We start from the raw sequence: 20,719 nt of genomic DNA, 5'->3' as shown, positions 1-20,719 counted from the left end.
TCCAAAGCTTCCACATCCTTCTTATAATGAGGTGACCAGAACTGAACACCATATTCCAAGTATAGAATTCTGTAGAGTTCTATATTACCTCTGCATTACCTCATGGCTCTTGAACTCAATACCCCGACCAATGAAGGCCAACACACCAACACACCATATGCCTCCTTAATAACCCTATCAACCTGTGCGGCAACCTTGAGAGATCTATGGACGTGGACTCCAAAGTCCCTCTGTTCCTCCACACTGCCAAGAGTCCTTTCATTAACTTTGTATTCTGCCTTCAAATTTGATCTTCCAAAGTGTAGCACTTCACACTTTTCCGGGTTGAACTCCATCTGCCACTTCTCAGCCCAGCTCTGCATCCTGTCAATGTCCTGTTATAATCTATTGTAACCTTCCACATTATCCACAACACCACCAACCTTCGTGTCATCAGCAAACTTACTAACCCACCCTTGCACATCCTCATCCAAGTCATTTATAAAAATCACAAAGAGCAGGGGTCGCAGAACAGATCCCTGCAGAACACCACTGGTCACCGACCTCCAGGCAGAATATGCTCCATCCACCACCACCCTCTGTCTTCAATGGGTGAGACAATTCTGAATCCACATGGCCAAGTTTCCCTGGATCCCATGCCTCCTGACTTTTTGAATGAGCCTTCCATGAGGAGCCTTATCAAATGCCTTACTAAAATCCATGCACAGCACATCCACTTCATCAATGTGCTTTGTCACATCCTCAAAAAATTCAATCAGAACTTGTGAGGCACAACCTGCCCCTCACAAAGCCATGCTGACTGTCCCTAATCAGCCTATGCTTCTCCAAATGCCCATAAATCCTGTCTCTAAGAATCTTCTCCAGTAATTTGCCCACCACTCAAGTAAGACTCACTGGTCTGTAATTCCCAGGGTTATCCCTACTCCCTTTCTTAAACAAAGGAACAACATTTGCCACCCTCCAATCATCTGGCACTATTCCTGTGGCCAGTGAGGATGCAAAGAACATCGCCATAGGCACAGCAATTTCTTCCTTCGCTTACCATAATAACCTTGGATATATCCCATCCGGCCCTGGTGACTTATCTATTCTAATGTTTTTCAGAAGTTCCAGCACATCCTTTTTCCTCATGCCAACATGCCCTAGCGTATCAGCCTGTTTTACAAGATTTACAAGAGTGCTGCCAGGACTTGAGGGACTGAATTATAGGGAGAGGCTGGTACAGTAGGACTTTATTCCTTGGAGTGTAGGAGACTGAGAGGTGATTTAATAGAGATTTATAAAATGATGAGGGGCACAGATAGGGTGAATGCACTCATTTCCCTCCCCGCCCCCCCAGGTTAGGGAATCAAAAACTGAAGGCCATAGATCTAAGGTGATAGGGGAAAGATTTAATAGGAACACAAGAACTCAAGGGGCATATTTTTTTACAAAAAGAGTATTACCTATACGGAATGAACTGCCAGAGAATGTGGTTGAGGCATGTACAATAACAACTTTTTAAAGACATTTGGACAGGTACATGGATTGGAAAGGTTTAGAACCTTATGGGCCAAATGGTGGCAAATAGGACTAGCTTGAATGGGGCATCTTCGTTGGCTTGGACCAGTTGCGCTGAAGGGCCTGTTTCCGTGCTATATGACTCTATGACTTTATAGTATTGTAATTTGCCCTGCTCCAATTTAATATTCTTCCACTAGCTTCACACTTATCCTTATTCATAGCTATCTTAAAACTTAAGGAGTTGTGATCACTGTTCCCAGAAATACCTCACACTGAAAGGTCAGCCACCTGGTCAGGCTCTTTTCCCAACACCAGGTCCAGCATATCCCCTCCTCTCATTGGACTATCTACATACTGATTGAAGAAACACTCCTGTATGCACCTGACAAAATTTGCCCCATCTAAACCTCTTGCACCAAGGAGGTCCCAGTCTATTGTTAGAGAAGTTGAAGTCACCCATGACAACAACCCTGTTAGAACATAGAACAGTACAGAGGCCCACAATGTAGTGCTGACCTCTAAACCTCGCCTAAGACTATCTAAGCCCTTCCACATATCTCTCTATTTTAAATTCCTCCATATGCCTATCTAGTATAATTTCTTGAATTTGACCAATGTACCTGCTTCCACCACCACCCCAGGCAGCGCATTCCATGCCCCAACCACTCTCTGGGTAAAAAACCTTCCTCTGATATCTCCCTTGAACTTCCCACCCATTACTTTAAAGCCATTCCCTCTTGTATTGAGCATTGGTGCCCTGGGAAAGAGGTACTGGCTGTCCATTCTATCTATTCCTCTGAATATTTTGTACACCTCTATCATGTCTCCTCTCATCCTCCTTTTCTCCAAAGCGTAAAGCCCCAGCTCCCTTAGTCTCTCCTCATAATGCATACTCTCTAAACCAGGCAGCATCCTGGTAAATCTCCTCTGCACCCTTTCCAACGCTTCCACATCCTTCCTATAATGAGGCAACCAGAACTGGACACAGTACTCTAAGTGTGGTCTAACCAGAGTTTTATAGAGCTGCAACATTACCTTGCAGCTCTTAAACTCGATCCCTCGACTTAAGGCAACTTTCAGGGATCTGTGGATATGAACCCCCAGATCCCTCTGCTCCTCCACACTATCCAGAATCCTGCCATTAACTTTGTACTCTGCCTTGGAGTTTGTCCTACCAAAGTGTACCACCTCACACTTCTCCGGATTGAACTCCACCTCACACTTCTCAGCCCAGCTCTGCATCCTATCAATGTCCCTCTGCAATCTTTGACAATCCTCTACACTATCTACAACACCACCAACCTTTGTGTCATCTTCAAACTTGCCAACCCACCTTTCTACCCCCTCATCCAAGTCATTAATAAAAATCACGAAAAGCAGAGGTCCCAGAACCAATCCTTGTGGGTTACCGCTAGTCACAGCCCTCCAATCTGAGTGCACTCCCTCCACCACAACCTTCTGCTTTCTGCAGGCAAGCCAATTATGAATCCATATGGCCAAGCTTCCCTGGATCCCATGCCCTCTGACCTTCTGAAGAAGATTACCATGTGGAATCTTGACAAATGCCTTACTAAAATCCATGTAGACCATATCTACTGCACTACCCTCATCAATCTGTCTGGTCACCTCCTTGAAGAACACTATCAGGCTTGTGAGACATGATCTGCCCTTCACAAAGCCATGCTGGCTGTCTCTGATCTCTAAATACCCATGGAACCTATCTCTAAGAATCCTTTCCAACAGCTTACCCACCACAGATGTAAGGCTCACTGGTCTATAATTGCCTGGACTATCCCTACTACCTTTTTTGAATAAGGGGACAACATTTGCCACCCTCCAATCCTCCAGTACCATTCCCATGGACAACGAGGACTCAAAGGTCCTAGCCAAAGGCTCAGCAATCTCCTCCCTCGCCTCGAGGAGCAGCCTGGGGAATATTCCGTCAGGCCCTGGGAACTTATCTGTCCTAATATTTTCTAACAGCTCCAACACATCCTCTCCCTTGATATCAACATGCTCTGGAACATTAACCTTACCAACAGTTCCCTCAGCATCATCAAGGCCTCTCTCCTTGGTGAATACTGAAGAGAAGTATTCATTGAGGACCTCACCCACTTCCACAGCTTCCAGGCACAGCTTCCCACCTTAATCCCTACTCGGTCCTACCTTTACTCCCGTCATCCTTCTGCTCTTCACATAAGTGAAAAATGCCTTGGGGTTTTCCTTAACCCTACTTGCCAAGGCCTTTTCATGTCCCCTTCTTGCTCTCCTCAGCTCCTTCCTTGCTACCCTATATTCCTCAAGAAACCTATCTGATCATTGCTGCCTAAACCTGTTATTTTTACATCTTACCCTTATCTGCCTGCATATCTGTTCCTCAGTGTCCTGCTGGCTATTGTGGTGGGGTCTGCAAGTATAATCCCACCGGCGTGATTGCACCTTTCTTACTTTTGAGTTCCACCCATATAGACTCAGTGGATGAGACTCCATTATGTTCCCTCTGAGTGCACCCTGAGGATGTGACTCGTTGGATCTGGTGTTCAGGAATGAGGTGTGCTAAGTGTCTATGGAGAACACTTGGGCAAGAATGATCATGGTGTTATAAACTTTGGATGAAGAATGGAAAGGGGCAAGGAGCAATTTGAAACAGCACTTCTAAATTGGAAAGTGGGATGGCAAGGATTTAACCAAGGCCAAATGGAACCAAAGGTTGTCAGAGAAAAGTAACTGGAGACTTTAGAACATAGAACATAGAAAAACTACAGCACAATTCAGGCCCTTCGGCCCACAAAGCTGTGCCGAACATGTCCCTACCCTAGAAATTGCTAGGCTTACCCATAACCCTCTATTTTATTCAGCTCCATGTACCTATCCAACAGTCTCTTGAAAGACCCGATCATATCCGCCTCCACCAGCGTTTCCGGCAGCCCATTCCACGCATTCACCACTCTCTGAGTAAAAAACTTACCCCTGACATCTCCTCTATATCTACTCCCCAGCACCTTAAACCTATGTCCTCTTTTGGCCACCATTTCAGCCCTGGGGAAAAGCCTCTATTTACCCGATCAATACCTCTCATCATCTTATACACCTCTGTCAGGTCCCCCCTCATCCTCCGTCGCTCCAAGGAGAAAAGGCCGAGTTCCCTCAACCTGCTTTCATAAGGCATGCTCCACATTCCAGGCAGCATCCTTGTAAATCTCCTCTGCACCCTTTCTATGGCTTCCACATCCTTCCTGTAGTGAGGCAACCAGAACTAAGCATAGTACTCCAAGTGGGGTCTGACCAGGGACCTACATAGCTGCAACAATACCTCTCGGCTCCTAAATTCAATTCCCCAATTGATGAAGGACAATACACCATATGCCTTCTTTACCACAGAGTCAGCCTGCACAACCGCTTTGAGCGTGCTATGGACTTGGACCCCAAGATCCCTCTGATCCTCCACACTGACAAGAGTCCTACCATTAATACTAGATTCCACCAATATATTTGACCTACCAAAATGAACCACTTCACACTTACCTGGGTTGAACTGCATCTGTCACTTCTCAGCCCAACTTTGTAACCTCTGACAACCCTCCAAACTATCCACAACACCCCCAACCTTCATGTCATCCGCAAACTTACTAACCCACCCCTCCACTTCCTCATCCAGGTCATTTATAAAAATCACAAAGAGTAAGGGTCGCAGTGCAGATCCCTGAGGTACACCACTGGTCACCGACCTCCACGCAGAATACGACCATTCAACAACCACTCTTTGCCTTCTGTGGCCCAGCCAGTTCTGGATCCACACTGCAATGTCCCCTTGCATCCCATGTCTCCTCACCTTCTCCATAAGCCTTGCATGGGGTACTTTATCAAACGCCTTGCTGAAATCCATATACACTACATCTACTACTCTCCCTTCATCGATGTGCTTAGTCACATCCTCAGAAAATTCAATCAGGCTCGTAAGGCAGGACCTGCCCTTGACAAAGCCATGCTGACTATTCCTAATCATGTTATACCTCTCCAAATGTTCATAAATCCTGCCTCTCAGGATCTTCTCCATCAGCTTACCAACCACTGAGGTAAGACTCACCAGTCTATAATTCCCTGGGCTATCCCTACTCCCCTTGTTGAATAAGGGAACAACATCCGCAACCCTCCAATCTTCCGGAACCTTTCCCGTCTCCATCGACGATGCAAAGATCATCGTCAGAGGCTCCACAATCTCCTCCCTCGCCTCCCACAGCAACCTGGGGTACATCTCATCCCGTCCCGGCGACTTATCTAACTTGATGCTTTCCAAAAGTTTCAGCACCACCTCTTTTCTAATATCTACATGCTCAAGCTTTTCAGGCCACTGCAAGTCCCCACTACAATCCCCTAGATCTTTTTCCGTAGTGAATACTGACGTAAAGTATTCATTAAGTACCTCCACTATTTCTTCTAGATCCATAATCCTGCCCGCCAAGGCCTTCTCATGCCCCCTTCTGGCTCTCCTAATCTCTTTCTTAAGTTCCTTCCTTTTAGCCTTGTACTCTTCCAGATTTCTAACATTATCTAGCTCTCTGTACCTTTTGTATGCTTTTCTTTTCCTTTTGACTAGATTTATTATAGCCTTCGTACACCACGGTTCCTGTATCCTCTCGTGACTCCCCTACCTCATCGGAACATGTCTATGCAGAACTGCACACAAATACCCCCTGAATATTTGCCACATATCTTCCGTACTTTTCCCAGAGAACATCTGTTCCCAATTTAATCTTCCAATTTCCTGCCTGAGAGCCTCATAATTCCCTTTACTCCAAGTAAACGCCTTTCTAGTCTGTCTGTTCCTATCCCTCTCCAGTGCTATTGTAAAGGAGATAGAATTATGATCACTATCACCAAAATGTTCACACTGAGAGATCTGACACCTGACCAGGTTCATTTCCCAATATGAAGTCAAGCGCAGCCTCTTCTCTTGTAGGTCTATCTACATACTGTGTCAAGAACCCTTCCTGAACACACCTAACAAACTCCACCCCATCTAAACCCCTCACTGTCTGGAGATGCCAGTCGATGTTTGGGAAATTAAAATCCCCCATCACAACAACTCTGTTATTCTCACACCTTTCTAGGATCTGCTTCCCTATCTGCTCCTCAATAACCCTGTCACTATTGGGCGGCCTATAAAAAACACCCAGTAAAGTTATCGACCCCTTCCTGTTCCAAACCTCCACCCACAGAAACTCCGTAGACAATCCCTCCACAACGTCCACAGCCTTGACACTATCTCTGATCAACAGTGCCACTCCCCCGCCTCTTTTGCCTCCCTCCCTGTCCTTCCTGAAACACCTAAAACCCGGTACTTGAATCAACCATTCCAGCCCCGGAGCCACCCAAGTCTCCGTAATGGCCACCACATCATAGCTCCAAGTATCGATCCAAGCTCTAGGCTCATCCGCCTTGTTCACAATACTCCTTGCGTTAAAATAGACACATCTCAAGCCTGTCTGAGCACATCCCTTCTCTATCACCTGCCTGTTGTACCTACTACTAGCTTCCTCTATTTGAGGGTCAAACACCTCTTCCCCAGTCTCTCCAGTACGGATCCCTCCCCCCAACAATTCTAGTTTAAACTCTCCCCAGTAGCCTTAGCAAACCTCCCCGCCAGTATGTTGGTCCCCCTGGGATTCAAGTGCAACCTGTCCTCTTTCAACAGGTCATACCTGCCCCAGAAGAGGCCCCAATGATCCAGAAAACTGAATCCCTGCTCCTTACTCCAATCCCTCAACCATGCATTTAACCTCCTCCTCATTCTGTTCCTATACCCACTGTCGCTTAGCACAGGCAGTAATCCAGAAATTACTACCTTTGAGGTCCTGCTTCTCAACTTCCTTCCTAATTCTCTGTAGTCTTTTTTCAGGACTTCATTCCTCTCCCTACCTATGTCATTGGTACCAATATGTACCATGACCTCTGGCTGTTCTCCCTCCCCCTTCAGGATATCATGGACGCGATCTGAAACATCCTGGACCCTGGCATCTGGGAGGCAAACTACCTTACGAGTTTCTTTCCTGCGTCCACAGATTTGCTTGTCTGCCCACCTAACTGTAGAGTCCCCTATCACTAGTGCCCTCCTCACTCCTTCCCTACCCATCTGAGCCACAGGGCCGGGCTCTCTGCCAGAAACACTGCCACTGTTGCTTCCCCCAGGTAGGCTGTCTCCCCCAACAGTACTCAAACAGGAGTACTTATTGTCAAGGAGTACAGCCACAGGGGTACTCTCTAGTACCTGACTCTTCCCCTTCCCCTTCCCCCTCCTGACTGTTCCCAATTGCCTGATTCCGGTGGTCCCAGTGTGACCACCTGCCTATAACTGCTCTCTATCACCTCCTCACTCTCCCTGACCAGACGAAGGTCATTGAGCTGCATCTCCAGTTCCCTAACACGGTCCCTCAGGAACTGCAACTTGACACACCGAGCACAGACTTTGCCTTCCCGGAAGCAGGGAGACTCCGGGAACTCCCACATCTGACAGTGAGTATAGGAAACCGCAATCATACTCCTTCCGTAACTCAAGTCACCTCACCCCTTTACGCCAAAGCCCCTTGAGCCAAAGCCCAGAACACTCTGCTCCCTCTCACTCCGCTGCCCACTGTATAGGCTGTTTGCTTCGTAAACTGCCCGCGCCACGCCTGTGCAGTCCAGCCCCCACTCTACCACTTAAAACTTTTTCAAACACTTATAAAAGTACCTTATAAAAAATCTAACCCTAATAATTACAACCCCATTAAAAACTAACCCTTATAATTAAAACCCTAATAAAAATGATAAAAAAGAAAAACTTATCTGCTCTGAAGTCCTCCGAAGCGAAACCCATGAAGCCTCTGGTTTTCTTTCTGTCCCCAATTTTTAAACTGCCCACGCCGTGCCTGCGCAGTCCAGCCCCCACTTTACTGCTTAAAACTTCTAAAACACTTATAAAAGTACCTAATAAAAAACCTAACCCTAATAATTACAACCCTATTAAAAACTAACCCTTATAATTAAAACCTTAATAACAATGATAAAAAAGAAAAACTTATCTGCTCCGAAGTTAAGGAAGGGTGTTTCAGGTACAGCTTTGATGCAAGGGTGGAGGAATAAAGCCAAGTCTCCTTGGTGATGAAACAAAAAATGGGGGTGACTGATGAGTGTCTGATAGATTCTTCAGAGTTGCTAAAAATAGCAAACCTGGATATTTTGACAATGAGTGAGTATTAGAGCAACCACCTGCAATGAGACACAGGTTACCAGAATGGGCAGCAAGTGTGAGGCGATGTATTTTGGCAAAACAAAGGACAGGGAGAGGCAATGTAGGCTTAATGGCACAATTCTAAATTGTGTGCAAGAACACAGGGGTTCAGAGGCTCAGATCGGTAAAGGTGACAGGACGCTTTGAAAAGTAGTGAACAAAACATTTGTTTTCTTGGGCTTCAATAAATAATGACAGAGTACAAAAGGAGGGATGTTCTGCCAAGCCTTTACAAAGGTTGTTTTCTGGTTCACCGAAAACTAGAAAACTGCGCTTTAGTCACAACAAGGCAAGAAGGTCCTTGAGAAGGTGTTGAGGTGATTTACCAGAATTGTTCCAGAATTGTGGGAGATTTTGATCAGAGGTTAGGTTGGAGAAGTTGGTGTTCTCTTTGGAGCAAAGGAGATTGGGATTTGAGAGATATGTACAAGGTTAACATGAGAGGTTGGAAAGATAGAGTTCCCTGTCCTGAACATACACTCCCTCCACCACTGGAGCAAATGCTACAGCTATTACTGCTGCAACTGCAACTACTTAGACTCCCAAACCAATTAACCTGTTCCACCAAGAAAGGCAGGGCTTCAATCTCATGAAAACACCAGCAATTGCAGGTTCCTTTTCAAGTCACACACCATCCTTAATTGGAAATGTATCGAGAATCCTTCATCATCATTGGGTTTGAATCCTGGCACTCCCAAGGAGGAGAGACAGAGGGAAGGAGAGTGAGGAAGAGGGCTTTGAAGTAGAAAAGGGGTACAGAATTGACCTGTACGATCGGTATGCAAGACGAGTTTTTCACTGTACCTCGGTACAAGTGATAATAATAAACCAATACCAATAGGATGGAGGAAGGCTGAGAAAGTGGATATGGGCAAAATTGTGTGTGCGTGTGATAAAGTCTATGTTACAGAGCCTTGTCTTCAATTATTTGGGACCTCCTTGCAATTGGACCATGGCCTTGCTCAGTTGACCATGTGTGACAACTGATATGCAACAACTATCCCACCTTAAAAGAATTCACGAACAGGTACCTCCGACTCCTCAGAAGTGGAGTGGAAGCCATCATCCTCAACCCCAAGGGAATGCCCCAGGAGGGAAGAAGACAGTGACTGCTCAAGGTGTGTGCACTGGAGCTTGGGGTTGTGAAGCAGTGCCCTGCTTTATCTTCAAATCTGTATTTAGGTCATTTTTTGTGTTTTCTCTTTTGGTTTCCCCAGATCTAATAGTACTTGCATTTAACTACCTGCTTGGATAAATGAAAGTGGTAACACTTTCATTGAATCATTCTGTACAGCACATAAATGGGCCCTTTTGGCTCACCCCATGCTGACTGTGATGTTTATCTATACTAATCCCATTTGCCAATATTAGGTCTGTATCTCTCTACTCCTTTATGATCCAATTACCTGTCGAAATGCTTTTTTAAAAGATGTAATGGCATCTACTACCTCTTCTGGCAGCTTGTTCCAGGTGTTCACTATTCTCTGTGTGAAAAACCTACTCCTCAGATCACCCCTAAATTTCTCCCCTCTCACCTTAATCCTTTGCCCCTTAATTCTAGACTCCACTGCCATGGGGAAAAAGGCTATCTGATCTTTGCCCCTCAAAAACTTTATAAACCTCTAAATTGTCTCCCTTCAGCCTCCTAGCTCCAGTGAGAATGAACCAAGCCTATCCAATCTCTAGTTATAACCATAACCCTATTAAGGCTCCAATCTTGGCTGGGTGATAGGAAGCAGAGGGTAGTGCTGGATGGATGTTTTTTCTGACTGGAAGTCTTTAACAAGTAGTGTACTGCAGGGATTGATGCTGGAATCTTTATTGTTTGTCATATATAAATGATTTGGAGCTTGCAGATGACATGAAAATTGGTGGAGTATATGTAGTGGAGAAGAGTATCTAAGGATACAGTGGGACATAGATTAGATGGAAAGTTGGGCAGAGTGGTGGCAGATGGAATTTAATCCAGACAAGTGTAAGGTAATACAGTTTGGGACATCAAATTCAGGTAGAACAAATGAAGTAAATGGCAGGGACCTTAGGAGTGTTGATGTAGAGAGAGGCCATGGAGTCCAAGTCACTAGCTCCCTGAAAGTGGTGACATAGGTGGCTAGGGTAATGAGAAGAATATTTGGTATGCTTACCTTCAAAGGCCAAGGCATTTACTAAGTAAGAGTTGGGACTTTATGTTGCAGCTGTATAAAACATTAGTGAGACAGATGATTACCGTACTACAGGAAGGATGTGGTAGTAATAGACAGTGCAGAAGAGATTCAGCGGGAATGTGGACTAGTCTACCATGTGGGATCTTGTCAAAAACCTCAGTGAAATCCGTATAAACCACATCTGTGAATGCTGCCTGGTTATGGAGTGTGGCAGCACAGACTGATGACTCTTATTTTCCTGTCCTTAGGGTCTATAACCCTGCCTGCTGTTGCGATTGGGATGCTACTGGGTGGAGTCTATATGAAGCATTCCAATTTACCCCTGGTGAAGATCCCCTGGTACACTGGATGTGTCCTGATTATTAGCGTCGTTTTGACTGTTCCTCTGTTTTTCTTGGGATGCTCAACTCAGAAAATTGCTGGAATCAATTACAATCAGGATGTGAACAGGTAATCCTGTGTTTGGAAATGGAACAGGAAGGAGAGGAGGAGCAGATCCCTCACTTCGTTTGACTCAGTTACAAGATCCTGTACCGATTATCAGTTCAAGCTCAGATAAGTCCCCATGCTGCATCCAATAATACTCTTCACACATCCACCAACATCATTCTTCCAAAAACCCAGAGCCAGGGAAGCCTGAACCCAGTATTCGTTCACAGGACAGGGAAGGGAGGGTGGGTTTAAACTCGTTTGGAAGAAGGATGGGAAGCAGAGCACCTGGTCAGTAAGTGGTGGGATTGAGAGGAAGGTAACTGTAAGTAAAGCTGTAAGGAAGGACAGGCAAGAGCAAGGTAATTAATGACATGGGACAGATGGGATAACATAGAACAGTACAGCACAGGAATGGTTCCTTTGGCCCACGATATTGTGCTGAACTAATTAACTGCATAACGAAACAAATCTCTTCTGCCTATACAATTTCAATTTAATTTGATTTTATGAATATTCCTGTGCCTGTCTAAGACCCTCTTAAATGTCTCCATCATATGTGCCTCCACTACCACCCCTGGCAGCACATCCTAGGCACCCACCACTCCATGCAAAAAATAAACTTGCTCCACTCATCTCCTTTCAACGTACCCACTCTCACCTTAAATGCACACCCTCTAGTATTATATATTGCGACCCTGGGAAAAAGATACCGGCTGTGTACTTTATCTATGCCTCTCATAACCTCATAAGCTTCTATCACATCTCCCCTCAGCCTCCACCACTCCAGAGAAAACAATTCAAGTTTGTCTAACCTCTCCTTATAGCACATGCCCTCTAATCCAGCCAGCATCCTGGTAAACTTCTGTATTCTCGACCAAAGCCTCCCACACCCTTCTGATAATGGGGTGACAGAAATGAATGCAATACTGCAGATGCAGCCTAATCAGAGTTTTAAAAGGCTGCAACATAACTTCCTGACTTGCAAGCATGCCATATGCCTCCTTTACCACCCTTTCAACCTATGCAGCCACTTTCAGGGAGATATGTACTTGGTCCCCAAGATCCCTCTGTACATTAACACTGTTAAGCATATTTTGTGTATTGTCCCTTTCACTTTTGATCTCCCAGAGTGTAACACCTCACACTTACCCAAATTAAACTCCATCGCCATTTCTCCGCCCATATCTGCAGCTGATCTATATCCCACTATATCCTTTGGCAATCTTCAACACCAACCACATTGCCACCAATCTTTGTATCATCTGCAAATTTACTAACACACCTATCCTTGGATGTTTTTGTGAAAAACACAAGTCATTGACCTCCAGCCTTAGTAAGTCCCATTGACCACTTCCTTCTGTCTTCTTTGGCCAAGGCAATCTTGAATTCAAATGGACAAGTCACCATGGATCCCATCCATCTTAATTTTCTGAATGAGCCTACCATGAGGGACCTTGTTGAATACCTTACTAAAAATGCATGTGGAGATGGAACTGCTCTACCTTCATCGATCACCTGACCTGCCCCATAAAAAGCCATGCTGACTGCCCCTAACTGGGCCATGGGCTTCCAAATGCTCATAAATCCTATCCCCAAGGATGCTCTCCAATAGCTTCCCTACCACTGATGTGAGACTCATCTATAATTTCCAGGATTATCCCCATTTCCCCTCTTGAACAACTGAATATTAGCTACTTGCCAGTCCTACGGGACCTTGCCTATGGCTAGATAAAGATCTTGGTCAAGGCCCCAGCAATCTCATCTCTTGCCTCTCTCATTAAACTGGGGTATATCCCATCAGGCCCTGAGGACTTATCCACCTTATTGTTCTTCAAGAGACCCAACTCTACTTCTTTCTGTATCTCAAAATGCCCTAGCATATCAGCACACTCCACAGCACACTCCTGTCTTCCACGTCTTTCTCCTTGGTAAATATTGATGAAAAGTACTCATTTGGGACCTCGCCCATATCTGCCTTCAAGCACATGTTCTACCCTCTCCCTAGTTATTCGCTTGCTCTTGATGTACGTATAGACTGCCTTGGGATTTCTTTTTAATCCTACTTGCCAAGGACTTTTAGGGCCCCTGCTGGCTCTCCTAATTCCCTTCTTGAGTTCCTTTCTGGCTTCTTTATAATCCTTAAGAGCCCTGTTTGATTTTAGCTTTGAAAACATTACATATGCTACTGGAAAGGCAAAAGAGGGATGCAGGCCTAATTCAAGCAAATGGGATCAGTGTAGAAAGACATCACAGTCAGCATGGACAAGGTGGGCTGATAGGGCCCATTTCTGTACTGTGCAATTCTATGAATGTCTTTTCAACAAAACTGAAAATCTAAAAAAAATCGGCTATAGATTTTTTAGGCAGCTTAGGATCACAACTGATTGGTTAACTGCTGGCCCTTAGATCAAACCTTTCGTATTTCTTTCCTGACCCTGAACTGTATGCAGTATTGTCTTCATGATATTCCTATTTTATTGAGGTACTTAACCTGGATGTGTGAAATGTACTGAATCTAAGGGAACGGCACAGACAATGTTTGATGACAAAACTGGGATGGAAGTTATAGTGCTATTTTTCACTTCTCACTCCATCCTCCATTTCCTTTGCCTTTTCCACTGCCTTGGTATATTCAAGCATTCAAAATGGCAAATGGAAAGAGAAGTGGTATGTCCACTATTCTAGTTTGAGTTGTATCAGGAACATGGCTGACTGGTGTCCCAATTTGTATATCTAGCTTCCTGAAGGAGGTCTGTGGCAAAGAATAAATGATGACATGGTACACTGAACAACTTTGGTTCATCTACTGTACCTCAAGCTCCAGCATTAACATCTCTGCATTTAGAGTGTGCTCAGTTACTTACATGGAGCTACAGTTTAACTAAAAGTCACAGTTTCTGGCTCAATTCAATTACAGTTGTTAACAATGAATTATTTTAAAAGTGTCAGCTTTTATGTCTGCAAAATCAGTTTCTGTGTTAGCACAAAGTAAAGTCAATTTTTCTTTTGAAGTAATATACAACTAAACTGGGCCTGATATTCATGTATAAATTCTGGAACTTGGGCAGGTCTTCTTCATTCGGCCTGAAGACTGACTGCAATGCTCATTGCTTCTGCTTTGATTCTACTTATCACCCAGTGTGTGGAAGTGATGCTGTGGAATATATCTCACCGTGCCAAGCAGGCTGCAGTCATTCTGTTTTCAACTACACCACAAGAAGGATTTTGGTAAGAATTTGAGATTTAGAAAGGAATCTTTTTCCTCACTTTGCTTCTGTTATTTTTCCTGCGGGTTCCAACATGGGTGGAGAAGTAGATATTTCCCCAAGCTTCTTGAGTCTTTTCTTAGGCATGATATTACTTTTGGAGAGACAACAGACTGCAGATGCTGGAATCTGGAGCAACAAACAAGATGCAGGAGGAACTCAACAGGTCAGGCAGCAGAGAGAAAAGGGCAGTTGAGGTTTCAGGTTTTGACCCTTCATCTGGACTGATACTACTATTATTCATTTACAGGATGTGGGTATTCCTGGAAAGGCCAGTATTTATTGCCCAGCCCTGATTGCTCTTAGCAATGTGGTGGGACCCATGCATCTGAACCATTAGTTTGTTTGATGTTGTTTGATCTTGATCCAGCAACAATGAAGAAACAATGATATATTTCTAGAGAGGAGACACAAGAGACTGCAGATGCTGGAAATCTGGAGCAACACACAAAGGTGCTGGAGGAGGAACTCAGCGGGTCAGACAGCATCTATGGAGGGAAATGGACAATCAACATTTTGGGTCAAGACCCTTCATCTGGACTGGGCTTCCTAGATATTTCTGGTTATGTTTCTCCAGAATGGTTGGGATTGTTAAACTGCTCCTTCCCAGATGAAAGACATGCCCCACTGATGCCTCTCATTGTTCATTTCCATCAGAATGTATCACTTCACATTGCAAATTGGAGAGGAATGTGGAGGTTATTAGGTTCCAAAGTATCAGAGCTCTGCAGTTAATCCTGGTAAGGGCTGGACTTTACCAGCTCTTTACCTTGGATTCATTCCAAGGCATGTACAAGCTACCTGTCCCTGTATCCCCTGGCAGCTAACTCTGAACAAAGGAGAGGTTCAAAGATGAAGAAATCTAAATGTCTTGTTTTGCATTAAAAAATACTTTAAGGTTATGCCAACTACTCATTTCAGCAGGCATTATTTCTCTCAGGTTAAGGAGATACAGCTGTTAGATTTTCGGACTGGGATGAATCCAATAAATCTTCAGAAAGGAAAACCACATTCTCCCTCTCTCCCCCCCCCCCTCTCTCTTGCCCTGCCACCCATCAAATATCAAATTCAAATTTCCAGAAAATGCCAAACTTGGAGGTGTGGTAAACAGTGAGGAATAGACTGTCAGAGAACACATTGAGACAGGGTAGAAAGGACAGACAGGTGGAAGATGAAACTTAATGCAACGCAGTGATATATTCTGATGGAAATGAACAACAAGGCATCAGTGGGGCATGTCTTTCTTCTGGGAAGAGGCAGTTTAACAATCCCAACCATTCTGAAGAAACATAACCGGAAGCTGTAATATTTAGGCATTTGTAGCAGCAAATGCCACAATTAGGAAGAGTTGAACACAAGAAATAAAAGCAAGAGTTTGGCCCCTCGTGCTTACTCTGTATTCAAACAGATCATGGCTGATATTCTGGGACCTTGACCAAAATCTTCGTGTCCTCTAGTCACAAGAGAGGTCCTGGAGGACTGGCGAGTAGCTAATGTTGTTCCATTATTCAAGAAGGGAAATCCTGGAAACTATAAACTGGTGAGTCTCACATCAGTGGTAGGGAAGCTACTGGAGAGGATTCTTAGGGATAGGATTTATAAGCATTTGGAAAACCATGGCCTAATTAGGGACAGTAAGCATGGCTTTGTGCAGGGCAAGTTGTGTCTTACAAACTTGATTGAGTTTTTCGAGAAGGTGATCATTAAGGTGGGTTGGTAAGTATGCAGACGATACAAAGATTGGTGGTATTGTGGACAGTGTAGAAGATTGCCAAAGGATACAGTGGGACATAGATCAGTTGCAGATGTGGGCTGAGAAATGACAGATGGAGTTTAATCTGGCCAAATATGAGGTGTTGCACTTTGGGAAATCAAATGTAATGGGACAGTAGACTTTTAATGGCAGGACCCTTAACAGTGACGATACTAGAGGTCCAAGTACATAGCTCCCTTAAAGTGGCTGCACAGGTTGGTAGGGTGGTACATAAGACGTATGCATGCTTGCATTATTGTACATTAGTTGAGGCATTGAGTTCAAGAGTCAGGAAGTTCTGTTGCAGCTTCATAAAACTCTAATTAGGCTGAATCTGGACTATTGCATTCAATTCTGATTGCCCTATTATAGGAAGAATGTGGAGGCTTTGGAGAGGGTGCAGAAGAAGTTTAGCAGGATGCTGCCTGGATTAGAGGGCATGTGCTACAAGAAGAGGTTGTTTTCTCCAGAGCAGCAGAGGCTAAGGGGAGACCTGATGAAAGTTTATAAGATTATACGAGCATAGATGCAGTATATGGTCAGTATCTTTCTCCCAGAGTCGAAGTGTCTAATACTATAGGGCATGTATTTAAGGTGAGAGGGGGCGAGTTCAAAGGTGGTGGAGGCAAATATGATAGAGGCATTTAAGAGGCTCGGATAGGCTCATGAATGTGCAGAGAATGGAGCGATATGGACTTATGTAGGCACAATGGATTAGTTTAGTTAGGCATTTAATTACAAGATTAATTAATTCAGCACAACATCATGGGCCAAAGGGGCCTGCTCTTGTGCTGTACTGTTCTGGGTTCTATCTATGTTCCCATAGACTTCAAGGAGATAAGGACAGGATGGAAAATAAAATTTAATGCTGAGAAATGTGAAGTGTTATATTTTGGGAGGAAGAGTGAGGAGAAACAGAAACATAGAAAAACGACAGCACAATTCAGGCCCTTCAGCCCACAAAGCTGTGCCAAACATGTCCCAACCCCAGAAATTACTAGGCTTACCCATAGCCCTCTATTTTTCTCAGCTCTATGTACCTATCCAACAGTTTCTTAAAAGACCCTATCGTATCCGCCTCCACCATTGTTGCCGGCAGCCCATTCCACGCACTCACCACTCTCTGAGTAAAAAAACTTACCCCTGACATCTCCTCTATACCTAGTCCCCCCTGACATCTCCTCTATACCTAGTCCCCAGCACCTTAAACCTATGTCCTCTTGTGGCCACCATTTCAGCCCTAGGGAAAAGCCTCTGACTATCTACCCAATCAATACCTCTCATCATCTTATACACCTCTATCAGGTCCCCCCTCATCCTCCGTCCCTCCAAGGAGAAAAGGCCGAGTTCCCTCAGCCTGCTTTCATAAGGCATACTCCGCATTCCAGGCACCATCCTTGTAAATCTCCTCTCCACCCTTTCTATGGCTTCCACATTCTTCCTGTAGTGAGGCGACCAGAACTGAGCACAGTACTTCAAGTGGGGTCTGACCAGGGACCTATATAGCTGCAACAATACCTCTCGGCTCCTAAATTCAATTCCCCAATTGATGAAGGACAATACACCATATGCCTTCTTAACCACAGAGTCAGCCTGCGCAGCCGCTTTGAGCGTCCTATGGACTCAGACTCCAAGACCCCTCTGATCCTCCACACTGCCAAGAGTCCTACCATTAATACTATATTCTGCCATCATATTTGACCTACCAATATGAAACGCTTCACACTTATCTAGGTTGAACTGCATCTGTCACTTCTTAGCCCAACTTTGCATCCTATCTATGTCCCGCTCTAACCTCTGACAGCCCTCCAAACTATCCACAACACCCCCAACCTTTGTGTCATCTGCAAACTTACTAACCCACCCCTCCACTTCCTCATCCAGGTCGTTTATAAAAATCACAAAGAGCAAGGGTCCCAGTACAGATCCCTGAGGTACACCACTGGTCACTGACCTCCACGCAGAATACGACCCTACAACAACCACTCTTTCCCTTCTGTGGCCCAGCCAATTCTGGATCCACACTGCAATGTCCCCTTGGATCCCATGCCTCCTTACTTTTCTCAATAAGCCTTGCATGGGGTACCTTATCAAACACCTTGTTGAAATCCATATACACTACATCTACTGCTCTCCCTTCATCAATGTGTTTAGTCACATCCTCAAAAAATTCAATCAGGCTCGTAAGGCAGGACCTGCCCTTGACAAAGCCATGCCGACTATTCCTAATCATATTATACCTCTCCAAATGTCTCTCAGGATCTTCTCCATTAGCTTACCAACCACTGAGGTAAGACTCACCGGTCTGTAATTCCCTGGGCTATCCCTACTCCATTTCTTGAACAAGGGAACAACATCCGCAACCCTCCAATCTTCCGGAACCTCTCCCGTCTCCATCGACGATGCAAAGATCATCGCCAGAGGCGCCGCAATCTCTTCCCTTGCCTCCCACAGCAGTCTGGGGTACATCTCATCCGGTCCTGGTGACTTATCCAACTTGATGCATTCCAGAAGTTTCAGTACCCCTTCTTTCCTAATATCTACATGCTCAAGCTTTTCAGCCCACTGCAAATCCCCATTGCAATCCCCCAGATCTTTTTCCATAGTGAATAGTGATGTAAAGTATTCACTAAGTACCTCCGCTATTTCTTCCGGAACCGGACACACCTTCCCACTGCTGCACTTGATAGGCCCTATTCTTTCGCATCTTATCCTCTTGGTCTTCATATACTTGTAGAATGCCTTGGGGTTTTCCTTAATCCTGCCCACCAAGGCCTTCTCATGCCCCCATCTGGCTCTCCTAATCTCCTTCTTAAGCTCCTATCTATTAGCCTTATACTCTTCCATATCTCTAACATTACCTAGCTCTCTGTACCTTTTGTAAGCTTTTGTTTTCCTTTTGACTAGATTTATTATAGCCTTTTGACTATATTATAGATGCAGAATTCTGAAAGACATACAACAACAGAGTAATCTTTGAGGTATGTGCTTGTTGAAAGAAGCAGGACAGGTTGAGAAAGGAGTTAAAAATGCACTTGGAATCCTGGGCTTTATACATAGAGGTATACATACAAGATCAAGAAAAAACATGATGATTTGTCGTAGCTCACTGGTTTAGCCAGAGCTGGAATGTTGTATCCAGTTCTGGGCACCACACTTCAGGAAGGATGTGAAGTGGATTTACCAAAATGAATACAGGAATGAGGACTGTGGTTATGTAGATAGACTTAAGAAGACAGAGTTGTTTTCCTTGGATTAGAGGTGGTATTTAAAATCATGAAGAATAGGGACAGAGTAGGGGAAGTCATGTGAATAGTCCGCATTAGATCAGAGGAGGTGCTGGACATCTTAAAATGTATGAAGGGAGACAAATCTTTGGGGCCTTATCAGGTATATCCAAGAACACTGGGAAGCTAGAGAAGAGATTGCAGGAGCCTTGGCTGAGATAAATGCATCACTGTTAACCACAAGTGAGGAACCAGAGGACTGGAAGGGCTTTAATGTTGTGCCTTTATTTAAACAGGGTTGCAAAGAGAAACCTGGGAACTATAGACCAGCAAACCTAATAGGTAGGCAAGTTACTGGAGGGGATTCAGAGTGACAAGATATACATGCACTTGGAAAGATGCATTGATTCAGGATATTCAGTGTGGCTTTGTGCATGGAAGATCATCTCTCATGAATTTGCTTGAGTTTTTTTGAAGTAACCAAAAAGGTAAATGAGGGCAATGCAGTAGACCTGGTTTATATGGACTTCAGTAAGGCCCTTGATAAAGTTCCACATGATAGGCTGCTCTGGAAAGTTCGATTGCATTGAATCCAGGGAGAACTAGCTGATTGGATACAGAATTACCTTGATGATAGGAAGCAGAGGGTGATGGTGGAAGGTTGTTTGTCAGACTGAAGGCCTTTGATTAGTGGCGTGCCTCAGGGGTCGGTGCTGGGTCCATTGTTATTTGCCATCTATATCAATGATTTGGATGAGAATGTACAAGGCATGGTTAGTAAGTTTGCAGATGACACTAAGCTAGGTGTTGTCATAGACAGTGAAGATCGTTATCAAGAATTACAGTGGGATCTTGTTCAGCTAGGTAAGTGGGCTGAGGAATGGCAAATGGAGTCTAATTTGGATAAGTGCAAGGTGTAGCATTTTGGGAAGACAAATCAAGGTAGAACTTTCACAGGGAAGAGTAGAGCCCTGGGAGAGTTGTGGAACAGAGGGACCAAGGAGTACATGTACCTAGTTCCCCGAGAGCAGTGTCAAAAGTAGATAGGGTGGTGAAGAAATCTTTTGGCATGCTGGCCATCATCGATTAGGGCACTGAGTATA

At 44.6% G+C, this 20,719-nt stretch overlaps 1 protein-coding gene across 4 annotated transcripts in view; it reads left to right on the top strand.

Moving 5' to 3' along the window:
- The window catches only part of LOC127572033 (solute carrier organic anion transporter family member 2A1-like), a 214,675-nt gene that overhangs the window by 133,711 nt on the left and 60,245 nt on the right, over positions 1-20,719 (top strand). For all 4 annotated transcript variants that reach the window (XM_052018850.1, XM_052018853.1, XM_052018854.1 and 1 more), the window contains 2 exons: positions 11,187-11,388; positions 14,439-14,598. In XM_052018850.1, coding sequence (XP_051874810.1) covers positions 11,187-11,388; positions 14,439-14,598 — 362 coding nt within the window. The remainder of the gene's footprint in view (positions 1-11,186; positions 11,389-14,438; positions 14,599-20,719) is intronic.

This window comes from Pristis pectinata, chromosome 6 (assembly GCF_009764475.1).
Source record: "Pristis pectinata isolate sPriPec2 chromosome 6, sPriPec2.1.pri, whole genome shotgun sequence".
NCBI classification, from domain to species: domain Eukaryota; kingdom Metazoa; phylum Chordata; class Chondrichthyes; order Rhinopristiformes; family Pristidae; genus Pristis; species Pristis pectinata.
This window is presented reverse-complemented; position numbering and strand designations above follow the sequence as displayed.